Below are 15,294 nucleotides of genomic sequence, written 5' to 3'. Positions count from 1 at the left end.
AAAGCTAGTGGAGGTGACAGTATTCCAGCTGAGCAGTAAAAGTGCTACACTCAATTTGCCAGCAAATTTGGAAAACTCAACAGTGGCCACAGGATTGGAAAAGATCAGTTTACATTCCAATTCCAAAGAAAGGCAATGCCAAAGAATGTTCAAACTATTGCACCATTGCACTCATTTCACATGCAAGTAAAGTTATGCTTAAAATCCTACAAGCTAGACTCCAGCAGTATGTGGATCGAGAACTTCCAGAAATACAGGCAGGATTTCGAAGAGGCAGAGGAATTAGAGATCAAATTGCCAACATACGCTGGATCATGGAGAAAACTAGGAAGTTCCAGAAAAACATCTACTTTTGCTTCATTGACTATACTAAAGCCTTTGATTGTGTGGATCATAACAAATTGTGGCAAGTTCTTAAAGAGATGGGAGTATCAAACCATCTTATTTGTCTCTTGAGAAACCTATATGCGGGTCAAGAAGCAACAGTGAGAACTGAACACGGAACCACTGATTGGTTCAAAATTGGGAAAGGAGTCCGGCAAGGCTGTATTCTGTCACCCTGCCTATTTAACTTATATGCAGAGCACATCATGAGAAAGGCAGGGCTAGATGAATCAAAAGTTGGAATTAAGATTGCCAGGAGAAATATCAACAACCTAAGATATGCAGATGACACCACTCTAATGGCAGAAAGTAAAGAGGAACTAAAGAGCCTCTTGATGCAGGTAAAGAAGGACAGTGCAAAAGTTGGCTTGAAACTCAACATTAAGAAAACCAAGATCATGGCATCCGGCCCTCTCAATTCCTGGCAAATAGATATGGAAAAAATGGAGGTAGTGACAGATTTTATCTTCCTGGGCTCCAAAATCACCACAGATGGGGACTGCAGGCAAGAAATTAAAAGACGCTTGCTCCTGGGGAAGAAAGCTATGGCAAATCTAGACAGCATACTAAAAAGCAGAGACATCACCCTGCCAACAAAAGTATGTATAGTCGGAACTTCCGGTAGCGACGTTGAGGCGTTGTAGAGGAAAGAGGACAGTCTCCATCCTCCAATTCTGATTCTTCCACGATCGGGGACCCTTGGGGTGCGGAGAGCCCGGAGGGCCACATGAGATAAAGGGCGAAGCCTTGGCGGATAGCGAGGTGAAAGGCGATCACCCGCTACAACGAAAGGAAACCTGGCGTGAAAGTGTCTGCTATTGTGAGATGGCAGATTCGAGGCCATGAAAAGTCACAGATGATGCGGAAGCAAGGATTTATTTAACAGACTGTGTCATTTGAAGTGAGTAAAAATATCCCAAAATAGTAATAGAAGAGAAGAGCCTAAAAAGATTTACATGTCCGTGAGTTTTGGTGTGAGAAGGAAGCTCAATTTGCGAGGGAATCCTCAAAGCAAGCAGCGACCCAGAGGGAAGAGCTGTGAATCAGCAAATTAAAATAACCAAAGGATTAATAGGAGGGAGACAAAGAACTTTGTGGCAAATGTTTTAAAAGGAGAGGATTAACGCACGGCGAAGGAAGTAGCGGGGAGAAGATCGAGGAAAAAGACGAGAGGTGGTATAACGAAGACGAGAGACGGCGGAGTGAGTAAGAGGAGAGCGAAGTGAGACGACGGCTATAGACAGTGGAAGTTGGAGAGAAAATGGTGGTCTAGGAGAGTAGCGGGAGAAGCAGAAAAAAACGAAGGAAAGAAAATTGAAAACGGAGAAGGAGCAGCACGTAGCAGCACGTAGCAGCTGACTGGAGAAAGTGGAGACAGTGGAGAAAGGTGGAGATAGATTGGGACACAGAGACGAGGAAGGAGCGGAAGGTAACAGAAGATCGGGGAAAGTAAAGGAGACAGCAAGAGGACGGGACGTGGCGGTGAGACTGACTGGAGTGGATAGGCGGTTGATGATATAAGATTGGAGAAGGAAACCGGACCGGAGCCTTAGAGGGATTGTGTGTCAAGCAAGAAGGAAAAAAGAAAGTGAATGGTGTTGGAGAAGGAGAAAAGAGGTTTGGGGGTAGCAGTGGATGTAGATGTAGAAGAGAAGAGAAAGAAAAACGAAGAAACGGAGTTTCAAAGAAAAATTGTGAAATTAATAGGCTGCTAGCTAAATAAGGGAATATTAAGAATATTGTATATTTGAGGAATAGGACAAGTACTGCAATGACAACATTGAGAACAGGAAAGAAAACAACATCAAGTCCATCATTGACACCCTCATCCCCATCAGGCCAGAGAATAATAGAAGGAATGTTGGGGATGGAAAAACAGAGTGTAATATCAAACATGCAAACTATGCAGCCAACATTATTGGCTATTCAGGAAACGATGTTGAAAATGCAGGAAACAATGTCTAAGAACCATATAGAACTGAAAGGGGATATGAATAAATTAACAAAAAAATGGAAGAATCAATTATTCATTTGGAAATGGATCGAGCTACCTATTATTTAAGATTCCAGAATGTAATGGAAGAAAAGGAAGAAGATCTGGGTACTATTATGGCAGAGCTGATAGCGGGAGCCCTACAAAGGGATAGGCAAGAAATATTACTGGAGATTGATGAGGTGTATCGAATTCACACGAGCTACGCTAGGCATAACAGACTGCTACAAGAAGTCCATATAAAATTTGCGAGAAAGTCAGAGATATAATTTATCACGAGAGATGACGCAATGATTTATAAGGATAAAGAAATACAAACACTAAAACAAGTCCCGAAGAAAGTAAGAGAGCAGAGAAGAGATTATAGGTTTCTCACAGCACAGCTAATTAAAAGAAATATACTATTTAGATGGTTAATCCCAGAAGGGATGTTGGTATCATGGCAGGAGAGAAAGATCAAGATAGATAATTTAGATAAGGCACGAGAAATCTATGATCAGTTGGAAGGGGCGGAAGAAGAGAGTAGTAATAAAGAGGAATTAGAATCTAGAAGTCAGGAAGACCAACAACAGGAGTCAAAAGAAATAGAACGAGAGATAGAAAGTAAGGAAGAAAAAGGACAAAGGAGAGAAGAAGGAACAGGTTTCAGATCACGATGAATATACAAGTAGAACAATGGAAGAAGAAATTAGGTTAGTATCAATCAATGTTAACTGATTAAATGCCCCTGCCAAAAGAAAACAAATATTAACAAAATTAGTAAAACAAGGTATAGATATAGCGTGCCTACAAGAGGTACATATAAAAGAGCAACATAGGAAATGTTTTGAACTCCCGAAATTAGGAACACTATATACAGCATTAGCAGAACAAAAACAGAGGGGAATAGCGGTATATATTAGGAAGGGAATAAAGGCTAAATTAAAATATCAAGATATAGATGGAAGGGTGTTAATGATAGAACTACAAATTGAGCAGAAGTTATGGTTGTTGGTGACAATTTACGCTCCAAATGAGAATCAAAAAGAATTTTACAGCAAACTACATGAAAAACTTATAGAAATAGGATAGGGAAATATTTGTGTAGTAGGAGATTATAATACGGTGATGAATGAAAAAAAGGATTATGTTATCAGTATGAAAAATAAAAAGAAATGAAAAATACTACCAGGGACATTTTTTGAGATGGTACATGAACTTAACTTATTTGATCAGTGGAGAAAATTGAATTTAAAAAAAAGGAATATACCTTTTTCTCGAACCCACACAAATCTTGGTCCCGATTAGATATGGCATGGATGAATGGAGAGGTAGGAAAAGATATAGAAGCAATAGAAATAATGCCAAGTATGTGGGCTGACCATAATCCCTTGAAAATAACTTGGAAAGGACCAAAAAAGGTTAGGAGAAGATGGACACTGAATTCTCAAATTTTAAAGGAAAAAGAATTTATTTCAAGGATTAGAAAAGAAATGGAACTATTTTTTAAAGAAAATACAAAGCAACAAATATCATTACAAATTATATGGGATACGGCTAAAGCATATCTAAGAGGTATAGCGATAGCTTATATAGCAAAAAAGAATAAGGAGAAAAGGCAAACGCAAAATATACTTCAGGAGGAGATTAAAAAATTAGAATCTAAATTACAAAGGGAGCCCCAGAATGAAAAAATTAAAGGGGAAATGGCTTTGGCTAAACATAAACTAAACACGGTGGAGCAAGAGGAAATGACAAGGAAACTGAAAGCGGCAAAACAAAAAAACTTTGAACATGCAAACAAGCCTGGGAGATGGCTTGCCTATAAATTAAAAAAAGATAGGGAAAAAAGATTGATTCAGGAATTACAAGATGAGAATGGAGAGTTACAGTATAAAATTGATAAAAAGAAAAAAATAATACATAACTACTTTGAAGTATTATATAAAAAAGAAGAAATAGATGAGGAGAATATAAAACAATATTTAAAGGTTAATGGTTTGCGGGATTAAAAGAAGAGCAGAGGGAAATATTAAATAAAGAAATAACAGCCACGGAATTAAGAAGAGCAGTGCAAAAACAAAAAAGTAACAAAACTCTGGGGCCGGATAGACTTCCAGGGGAGGTATATAAGAGCTTGTATGAGGATTTTGAAATGATATTACTAGAAGTGTATAATGATCTATTGGAGAAAGCTAAATTACCAGACTCCTGGACAGAAGCTTATATATCCCTTATTCCAAAAGAAGGTACAGACCCCAAACAGATAAAAAATTACAGGCCAATCTTGTTGCTGAATACAGATTACAAAATTTTTACTACTATAATTGCAGAAAGATTGAAATTAATATTAAATGAAATAATACATTCGGACCAAAATGGTTTCCTACCTACAAGGCAAATCAGGAACAATATGAGAACGGTGTTTAAATGTCTTAGAGTACTATGAAGCACATCCTGAAAAACAGGTGGCATTAATATTTTTGGACGCCCAGAAAGCATTCAATAATCTTAATTGCCAGTTTTTGTTCCAACAGATTAAAGATATGAGATTTGGAGGGAAATTTGAGAAAACGATAAAGGCGATATATACGACACAAAAGGTTAGAGTGATAATCAATGGGGATAATTCAGAGAAATTTGAAATAAATAAAGGAGTAAGACAGGGATGTCCAATGTCACCTCTTCTTTTTATCTTGACGTTAGAAGTGCTGATAACCCAAATTAGACTTAATGGAGAGATAAAAGGACTAAAGGTAAAGAAAGAAGAATACAAGACGCAGGCATTTGCGGATGATCTAGTGTTCTTCATAGAGCCGCTAGAGACAGGAAACACCTTAATGAATGAAATAGAAAAATATGGGACAGTGGCAGGACTGAAAATTAATAGAGAAAAGACTAAAATGTTAGTAAAAAATTAACTAAAAAACAAAAGAATTAGAAAAAGATTTGGGATTGCAAATTGAAAAAAAGATTAAATATTTAGGAATTTGGCTTACTGTAAGGTGTTCCTCAATAAAAGATGATCATTACAAAAAATTGATACAACAAATGAAAAAAGATTTAGAGATTTGGGGAAAGTTACAGTTATCATTATTAGGAAGGATTTCAGTGATTAAAATGAACATATTGCCAAAATTATTATATTTATTCCAGACAGTCCCTATAAAATTAAAGAAGAGATTTTTTGAAGAACTAAATAAAATAATTAAAAAATTTATCTGGCTGGGTAAGAAAGCATGGATAAATATTAAAACGCTACAAGATAGTAGAAGCAGAGGTGTCTTTGGACTTCCAAAATGGGAAATTTATTATCAAGCAGCGGGGCTATTATGGATTAGGGACTGGATAAATTTAGACAACAAAAGGGTGTTAACGATTGAAGGACATGATTTACAGGCCGGTTGGCATGCCTTTCTATGGGATAAACGTAACAAGACATATGCATACTTTTACCTACATCAAATAAGAGAAGCGTTGATATGGACATGGGAAAAGGTCAAAAGGAAACATTATATGAAATTACCAAATTGGATCTCGCCAATGGAGGCAACGATTTACCCGAATACATTGGATAAAAAAAAGATGATAAGATACAAAGAAGTATTAGATAGTCGGGGGAATCTTAAATCAAAGGAAGAACTAAAAGAACAGGGAATAATTATAGACTGGTGGCCATATTTACAGACACAGTCGAGATATAGAAAAGATATGGAAGACTATGGAATTCACAACAACAACTGGATAGAATATTGACAGGCAAGGAAGAATATTTTTTAACAAAAGCATATAAATATTTATTAGAGGTAGAAATGGAAGAAGAAATAGTGAAAGACTCGATGATAGCATGGGCACAGAATGTAGGCCGAAATATAAATTTAGAAGAATGGGAAAAAGTATGGAACAAAAAGTGCAGGTTAACATTATCAACGGCATATAAAGAAAATCAGTACAAAATGCTTTATAGGTGGCATCTAACACCGGCGAGATTGGCCAAGATGTATACAAATATGAAACCGGATTGTTGGAAGTGTAAATATAAGGATGGAACATTCTATCACATGTGGTGGCAATGTCCTAAAGCAAGGAAATACTGGGAACAGATAAGGAGATGGCTACAGGAGATAACAGGAGAACAAATTGAATTTAAAGCTGAATTATTTTTATTAGGAATAATTCATCAAAAGATAAAGAAGCAACTCCAATATATTATTGTACACATAGTAACAGCAGCACGTATTGTCTATGCGCAATGCTGGAAACTTGAAAATATACCAGCTAATGATATGATTATCCATAAGATATTAGAATGTGCTGAGATGTATAAGCTTACGCTAGAAATGAAAGGCAAGGAAGAAACAGAATTTTATGAGATATGGGATAAGTGGTATAATTGGTTAGAACAGAGAAATAAAAATGTATAGCAATAAATGTAAATAACTGTAAGAGATATATGACACAATACTGTTAAAAAAAGAAAAATGTTTATCGTTTTGTAAATTGGAAAAATGAAAATTAAAAAAAAAGTATGTATAGTCAAGGCCATGGTTTTCCCAGTTGCAATGTATGGCTGTGAAAGTTGGACCATAAGAAAGGCTGAGCGCAAAAGACTTGAGGCCTTTGAACTATGATGCTGGAGAAGACTCCTGCAAGTCCCCTGGACTGCAAGGTGATCAAACCGGTCAGTCCTAGAGGAGATCAACCCTGACTGCTCTTTAGAAGGCCAGATCCTGAAGTTGAAACTCAAGTACTTTGGCCACCTAATGAGAAGGAAGGACTCACTGGAGAAGAGCCTAATGCTGGGAAAGATTGAAGGCAATAGAAGAATGGGACGACAGAGAATGAGGTGGCTGGATGGAGTCACTGAAGCAGTAGGCGTGAGCTTAAATGGACTCCAGAAGATGGTAGAGGACAGGAAGGCCTGGAGGAACGCTGTCCATGGGGTCACGATGGGTCGGACACGACTTCGCAACTAACAACAACAACAATACTTATTAGCATTAGGATTATTCCAAGAAATGTTAGCATCCAAAGCCTGTATCTTAATTAATACTCTACAATCCCAAGATACTTCATAAAATATACTTTAGGGACACAAACGGTCATAGTAGTAAGATAAATTAATTTATATCTACCCAATTAGCTTTATCAGAAGGAACAATACTGTTTACTTACGAAACAAATTTTCCTACTTCCACTTGTAATATTGGTTCACATAATTGCACTTCCAAGAGCATATCTTCAGCTTGCACAGCATCTCCAGGTTTTATAGGGTGGGGATTATAGATTCTAAGAAATCCCATATAACTGCCTACAATAATTTTATCTGAAATAAAAACATATTTATGAAGAACAATAAAACTTAAACAAATATCCATATTCAATTCCTTCTTCAATGTTCTAAGTAAACATGTCATAGGTTCAAACTGTGCTTGTTTTATTTAAAATAAGAATCATTTACAATACATCTCTTCTCTATAATCTAAAGTATGCACAAATCTAGGTCCCCTAATATTTTATCCTCACCAAAGCCAACCTATGAGTTAAGCTAGACTAAGAAATTATAACTGGGTTAAAAGTTCCAAGTGAGGTTCATGATTCAGAGATTTTATCCAGTCCCAGCCCAATACTAGCTATTTTCTTATAATTTAATTCTTTTAAGTTTAATAAGATGCATCTTACAATAAATAAAAAAATTACAATTTCACATTGGATTGGAAGAACAGAATTTCAACATTTTAATCACACATTAAATGTAAAAATATCCACTTACCTTGTGCACTATTGCTATTGTCAACATTTGCAACACATAAACATCCTTGATCAAATTCTTCTTTATTGCCCACTATTGTAGACCACCATTCCCGGGCTTTAAATAAAGACATTCTCTGTCAGACCTAGTGGGGGGAAAACAACTAGCATAAAAGCCTTATTATGAACTATTTTAAAAAATAATTCAGATCTCATCTAACATCTCAATTTAACAGAGAAAATATGAATATATTCTCCTTCAAAACATCACAATAAATACTTCTGATGGGAACCAAGTTCATCATTCACAATGCTTATATAATCCAAGTATTAGCTGACATTTTAGTTGGCATCCCACAAATCAAAATCAAAATGTAAATTACACAGATAGGATTGCAGAGTTAGAAATAAAGATTGCAGTCCAGCAGAGTTTCAGTTATATACTCTATCTCAACCATTAAACAAACTCAGGAAAATTTAAAGTAGTTTATGAGTTGGAAGGTATAAATATCTATTCTAGCATATAAATAAATCCTTGAACTCCATGGAATTTTTTCTGGATCAGAACCACAGAGATTATGTTATGTTCAAAGAAAAGAGTTGTGTATATTGTACCAAGCTTTAACACAGACCATAAAAAACATCAGTTAGAGATTTCATTTTGCATTCTCTTTTACTAAATAAATACCCTCACGATAATATGGTACAAGAGATGAACATTATGCTGGCAGCTTATTAACACAGTTACATAATTAAAGCATGATGCATCCTTTCACCTACAAAGGACTGAAATAACAAGCTTATCTAATTATTGCAAATTCTCCACAAGCCTGATTTGTTATTTTGCAATATTAGAATCCCAAATGGAAATCTATTTATCCAATGAACTGTCTTGCTCCTTTTCATTTTGCATTCCTCTAGAAAATTGTTTGCAAGATGTTGTTTGGAGCAACAATTTAACATGATATGAAGTTATTTTCTAACTATTTAAAATGGGTTATTTGGACACCATCTTCTATATTTTTTCTCTCTTTCTGATACTAACAGTAGGGCTGTTCATACAGTGAAAGACCAGTGCACTTGTACATAGAAGTATCCAATGCCTTGGAGAAGCCCAAAGATTTGCAAAAAGGTATAAGACACACAAAAAATCCTAATGACCACAGAATACATGTTGCCTTGTGAATATGAGAAAAGGAAAAGTAAGAATAGAATAGAGAATGGCTGACAGACCAGAACAAAAATATTTTATCAACCATTCCATTTATAATATGAAAATAATTATTCGATGCAATAATTATTCCTATCCAATTCCTATCAATGGCAACAAAAGTTTCCCTTTAATTTTTGTATTATTTATGTAGCTGTCCATTTTGCTAGTTGCAACTTTAAGTGGCAAACAAAAGATTAAAAACCAGCAAAACAAAAATGGGATTTAACAGGAATGCAGTTATATCCTGATCATTTAATTCCCTACCATAATTGGCTTCAGGTTGTCCTTGTGACAGTAGCTAAGGAACTCAATTTGGCAGAATATAAATAGCCTGTACTAATGCCTACTTAAAGCTATCTGGTACAGTATAGTGTGTGGTGAAGAAGAAAATAAGTAATCCTTAGCTTGGCAATATCGAGTATATTAATGCAATTTTTTAAGCATACATAAACAAATAATATTACCTGCTATCTCAAAAATTTTTAATCAATTACAAAATTTATGACAAAATTGTGCAAATGTTGCCACTTTCCACAAATAGTATAAAAGTTCTTTTAAGAGTATGCCTGTACTATTACTGTTCACTTATAAATTTAAAAACAAAACACATTCTTTACAATACTCAGTACTATGGAGTTAGAATAGCACTAACAAAAGACTATCCCAAGAATATCGTGTTGATCCAGAAAACATTTATGAATGCATAAATGAACCCATGGAAAAAAGGATGTTTACATCACACTATATCCATGCAATCCAAATTTAAATATATTTCAAAGTAAGCATGCAAGTTTGTTATTGCTCGGGTGAAAATTTGTAGACTATTATGCCATTGCAAACAATAACTCTTTCCATTGAGCTACATTATGCCTATTTTATTGACTTACCCGACTTGTTCGGTAACTGATGAATCTTCCTTTTTTTCCCTCACCTATGCTTCCTTACAAAAATTTACAGTTACAGAGAAGGAGCATTCCAAGAGCTGAAGCAGCCCATGCGTGTTACCAGAGAACTGAGCACTAGAGAGTTCCTTCTCGTAGACTTTATGTCTTCTTGCTCTGTCAGAACGGTAATCTTTTAAGTGCAGCCCTTTTATGCCAGCATTACATGAGAAACCCATGAGAAATTAAGTAAGCAGAAAAGGCCATGGAGAACATAAAATCATATCTACTAAACAGAAAGGTAGATGAACCTAATTACGCGTCAATGAGATGAAAAGCCACAGACACTAACGAAGCCACTCCACCCGCCGCCATTTTTGCTGCCGTTGTCATAGTACCTCGACAAACCAACGTCTGCTCTGACCCCTCCCATTCTCAAGGAAATCCTCTTGGGCGGGAAGGCTGTAACCCCCGTTGAAGTTTGCTGCCGGTGGGAGGAGTAGTCTAGGCGGAAGAGTGCATGCTGGAAAATGTAGTCTTACCCCAAAAAGGGTAAGTAAGTGATGGACTAGCGGTAGATTGGATTGTACTACTAGGCATACAAAGAGAGAAATATCTATGAAATGTGGAAGTATTCCTTCCCCGGCATCTTATTTTTAGGTTCAATTTTATAATATAAAGAGAGAAACGGAAGGCTTGTTCTGAATTAAAGTAACTAGAAAGACAAAAGAGAAACTACTGCACCCCGTTGTGAAGTAAGATAGTTTCGTCCACTGGCTCGGTCGGGCCGTTGCTAATAGTCTTACTAGTCGCTTGCTCAGATCAAGTATCAAGAACGTTTTTTAGGGTCAATCGCCGTTTCTCTTATAGACTAGACACACTTCCTGGTAAGAAAAGGAGTGGAGCCTCTGAGGCAGAAGGAGGCGGATTCACTTAACTTTCCCATTTAACGGCGCTTTGACGAAGGGACAGGGATACCACGACGATCCAGGGCGGCAGGCGGCGGCGTGCAGGGCCTCAGAAAGCTACTTTGTGGCTTGCCGGCAGTTCAGATTCTGAGACCAAGCCAAAATTTCTGTTCGGTTCCGCTCCAAAGCTGGTGTGTAAGTGTGCCACGATGGACAAGAGCGCCGTAGCCAAAATGGGAGCAGTGGCCAGCGCCAGTGTGTGCGCCCTGGTCGGGGGAGTAGTCCTGGCCCAATACATCTTCACTGTAAAGAAGAAAACGGGCAGGAAAACGAAGATTATAGAGATGGTAAGAACGCTTTAGGATTCTAAATGTTCAGTTTTGTGCCTTCCCTCCGGATGTCATAAAGACTTGCAGCCGAGCAAGCGTGCAACTAGTGAAAATGAATGCTAACGAATAGAATTGGGGTAGGAGTATAAAATACTTAGGATTTGGCTATAGTCCTCTGAAAACGAATAAAGTTGAGTTAATAATTCTTTGTTTACCAATTGGAAATGATGCGGAAGGAAGTTGATAAGCCAGACAGACGTAGCTGACTCAAGTTGATATAATTTAAGTGTATACATAGAATATATCCGTGGGGGCGAACCTATGGCACGCGTGCCACAAGTGGCATGCAGAGCCCTCTCTGTGGGCACGAGTGCCGTCGCCCCAGTCCTAGGCTTTCAGCTGGGTTTTATAAAACCTTTCCGCTTTAGGCCTCCACCGCCATGTGCCCCCCAAAAAAGGGTTCAATCAATCAATTTCAACTTCTTGCAGGAAAAAAAAGATCTCGCAAAGTTCGAATTGATTGATTGAACTTTTTAGTCCCACCCAGTCTGCCGTTACCAGCGCAGCCATGCCCACCCAATGGGCCACAACCACCCAGCACCTGAAGATATTAAGTGGGTTTTGCATTGCAGTTTGGGCACTCGGCCTCTAAAAGGTTTGCCATCACTGGAATATATAGTTTGCAATCCAATGACATAGGGTATACACATAAGGCTTTGTTTGCACTTTTAATATTCATTCCCAGATTATTCAATAAGCAAGTTGGTTGACAGCCTGGAATTGTATTCATGAGACCTGCACTTATATGACCATTATCACTTTTAATCAATGAAGAATTATGTTAGTTCACTTGAGATTTTTATCTGAAGATATTTTGAGTAAGAAGTTATCAGATTGCTTTAGTCAATTACTGATAGACATCTGTCGCAAATTGCCAAAAGACACATACTTTTATCACTTAATACACTATTAACTTAATTTACATTTTTTCATTGCAGAGAGGAAAGTTAAAACTGCTGAATTACACTAAATATCAAGTTAGGCAATATCTATGGGATACTCACAAGCAGATATACTTGCAAAATAATTATTTTGTATTCTTTAATATAAGCGGGGATTCATTTATCATCTGAAAGTAGTCAGATACATATTACACTGAAATTCCAAAATTGACCATATGTGATTCCTTGAAAGCTAAGAATGAAACTAATAGGAAAGGCTGGGAAGCATGAAAGTATTTATATATACAATTCAGTGGTGGCTGGGTTTGTACATCATACTGAACTATAAACTAGTCAGTTATAGTTCAGTGTTATGCAACTGTAGCCAATGTGTCTAGTATGTCATGAGAATCAAAAAATTGTATTCTAATATGGTTAAGATAATAATGGTGTGTTTATGATGAGATTTTTTGTTGTTGTTAGTTGCGAAGTCATGTCCAATCCATCGCGACCCCATGGACAATGTTCCTCCAGGTCTTCCTGTCCTCTACCATCTTATGATGAGATAGTAAAGTGCTAAATTGTATTTTAGATTAATAGTATAGGGCTCAAAAGTGGCCAGTCAAAATTTGAGCAATTTTTTATGCACATAATTCTACTCGTAGTTCAATGAATGCATCCTTAACAGAATGTAATTAATTTTAATTAATTCTTAATACCCAGCCATATGGATATTAATTCATCAACCATATACCAGTCCCAAGCCCAGATAAATGGGGAGGATTAGGGAAAACAATGGTAAACCAACCTGTAAAAAAAACCTCACCAGAATATTTTATGGCGATAATTCAAGATGACTCATATGAATACCAACAACGGACCCTCCCCAGGCTGAATGGTAGCCTGCAAGGTCCTGGAGAGGAACAAGGACTAGCTTTTAGTAGTCAGGGTTGTTATGATGTTGGAGGAAAGCCTTCGGGAAGCCCAACAACTGACAGTGCCCATGACAAAAGAAGCCAAAGTTATATCAAATTGGAATATGGAATCTTAGAGGCATGTTCCTGGGAAATGCAAAATTGTAAAAAGAGAAATTATTAGAGCAAGCATAGATATCCTTGGCATCTGTGAGTTACACTAGACATACAGTGGTCAATTCAAATCAGACAAATTTATGATTTATTTTTCTGAAAATGATATCAAACAAAAATGAATTGCATTTTGTGTAATGAAACAAGGGGCTAAAGGGATTGAGAATCACAAGGCATATAGTGATTGCATAATATTTATCCAAATTTGAGGCAAGCCACTCAACATCACCATATTACAAATCTATGCTCCAACTATAGACTCAAATGATCGTGAAATTAAACTTTTTTTGCAGTGAACTTCATATGCTCTCAAGCAAATACCAAAAAAGGATTTTTTGTATGCTATGGGTGATTTCGATGCAAATGTAGGCAAGGAGAAGTTGCAAGAATAGTAGACAAGTTTGGACTAAGTGAATGGAATGAAGTTGGCAATCACCTAGTAGTGCAATTTTGCTAGGAAAATCATCTCAGCATAATGAACACATTTATTCAACACAAGCAACATTTATACATGTGGACAGCACCAAATGGACAATATCAAAATCAAATAGATTTCATTTTATGCCAACAATATTTGAAAGGTTCACTTGCATGTCTTAAAACACTTCCTGGCACTGATTGTAGCTCAGATCCTCAGCTATTAGTGTTAGCCACTAATAGCTCGAGCTATGCAAAGTGAAAAAAAGTGCTATGCCCTAAAAATTCAATGTGGATAGCATCTCACCTATGTACGCCATAGATTAAGAATAGGTTTGAAAGGAAACATCAAGATGAACAGTGATGAGGGATCCAAGGTAACATCATGGAAATTTTTGGAAAGTATGTGTCATGCCCCAAACCAAAAAGAACAAACAAGTAACTATCTGATGACACCATCAAAATAGCTGATCAGCATAGGGTAGCCAGAGCCAAAGGTAATGAGGATGAGGCTAAAAGACTGAATACAATTTTCCAATGAGAAGCCAGGAAAGATAGAAATAGGCAGCGGGAGAAGCAGTGGCATCATCTGGAAGAACCTAACAGGAAGGGACGTACTAAGTCCATGTTTGCTGTAGTAAAAATGATTTAGTCTAGCTTTTTAGCATGAAAAAGAATGGTTAAAGACTGCAACGGGAATGTACTAAGTGACCAGCAGAAGATCAAGAATAGATGGAAAGAATAGTCAGAAATAGTCAAAAATAGTCAGAAATACCTTATAGCAGTTTGACTTACCATCAATATGACAGTGATGACAGCCCAATTAATAAAGAACCAAATATCTTGAAAGAAGAAGTAAAATGTGCCATGGAGAAATTATTGAACTGGGAAGCCCCAAGTATTGATGGAATACCTGCAACGTTACTAAAGCCAGTGCCAATTAACATCATCATTGCCTATATCTAGAGATATGGATTACATATCAGTGGCTTCAGGACCAAAAAAGATCTGTTTTGATGCATTAGTAAAATAAGGCAATGCTAGAGACTGTTCCAACTATCGCACAATTGCATTAATTCTGTTAACGATCATTTCAACAGAGACTACAGAGTGTTATTGATCAAGAATTACTTGATGTACATGCTGCCTTTAAAAAGGGGCACAGGACTCAAGATCACATTGTCAATATTAAATGGATTATGGAAAAGGCACGCAGGGAGACGGAACCGCCTAGATGGTTCCGTCCCAGGCGCCTGATGGACCCGGAGAGGTTTCTGACGGAGCTTGGGCCATATCCGGAGGATCTAGGTCACGACTCGGCGGAAGATCAGGCTGCGGCCTGGGATGTGGCCGCAGCCGCAGCACTGGACCGAGTCGTGCCGTTGCGGCCTCTGACCCGACGTAGATCTC

At 37.1% G+C, this 15,294-nt stretch overlaps 2 protein-coding genes across 3 annotated transcripts in view; one reads left to right on the top strand and one right to left on the bottom strand.

Annotated features, from left to right (window-relative positions):
* BBS9 (Bardet-Biedl syndrome 9) overlaps window positions 1-10,232 on the bottom strand; it is a 73,044-nt gene extending 62,812 nt beyond the window's left edge. The window contains exons 1-3 of the mRNA XM_015811729.1: window positions 10,208-10,232; window positions 8,130-8,253; window positions 7,532-7,682 (exon numbers count right to left, since the gene is read on the bottom strand). Coding sequence (XP_015667215.1) covers window positions 7,532-7,682; window positions 8,130-8,241 — 263 coding nt within the window. The 5' untranslated portion in view covers window positions 8,242-8,253; window positions 10,208-10,232. The remainder of the gene's footprint in view (window positions 1-7,531; window positions 7,683-8,129; window positions 8,254-10,207) is intronic.
* A 477-nt stretch (window positions 10,233-10,709) lies between these two features.
* Window positions 10,710-15,294, top strand: part of NT5C3A (5'-nucleotidase, cytosolic IIIA) — a 53,424-nt gene continuing 48,839 nt past the window's right edge. Inside the window, exon 1 of one of the 2 annotated variants that reach the window (XM_015811754.2) lies at window positions 10,710-10,753. Coding sequence is in view for 1 of the 2 variants with exons in the window: in XM_015811755.1 (XP_015667241.1) it covers window positions 11,319-11,456 (138 nt within the window). In the remaining variant the exon portion in view is untranslated. Of the gene's footprint in view, window positions 10,754-11,163; window positions 11,457-15,294 lie in introns of those variants that run through there. The other variant, XM_015811755.1, reaches the window with a different exon arrangement.

The sequence above is a fragment of the Protobothrops mucrosquamatus genome, unplaced genomic scaffold (genome assembly GCF_001527695.2).
Source record: "Protobothrops mucrosquamatus isolate PMUCROS unplaced genomic scaffold, P.Mucros_1.0 scaffold48, whole genome shotgun sequence".
Lineage (NCBI taxonomy): Eukaryota > Metazoa > Chordata > Lepidosauria > Squamata > Viperidae > Protobothrops > Protobothrops mucrosquamatus.
The sequence above is the reverse complement of the archived record's forward strand: the minus strand, read 5'-3'. Positions and strand labels throughout refer to the sequence as shown.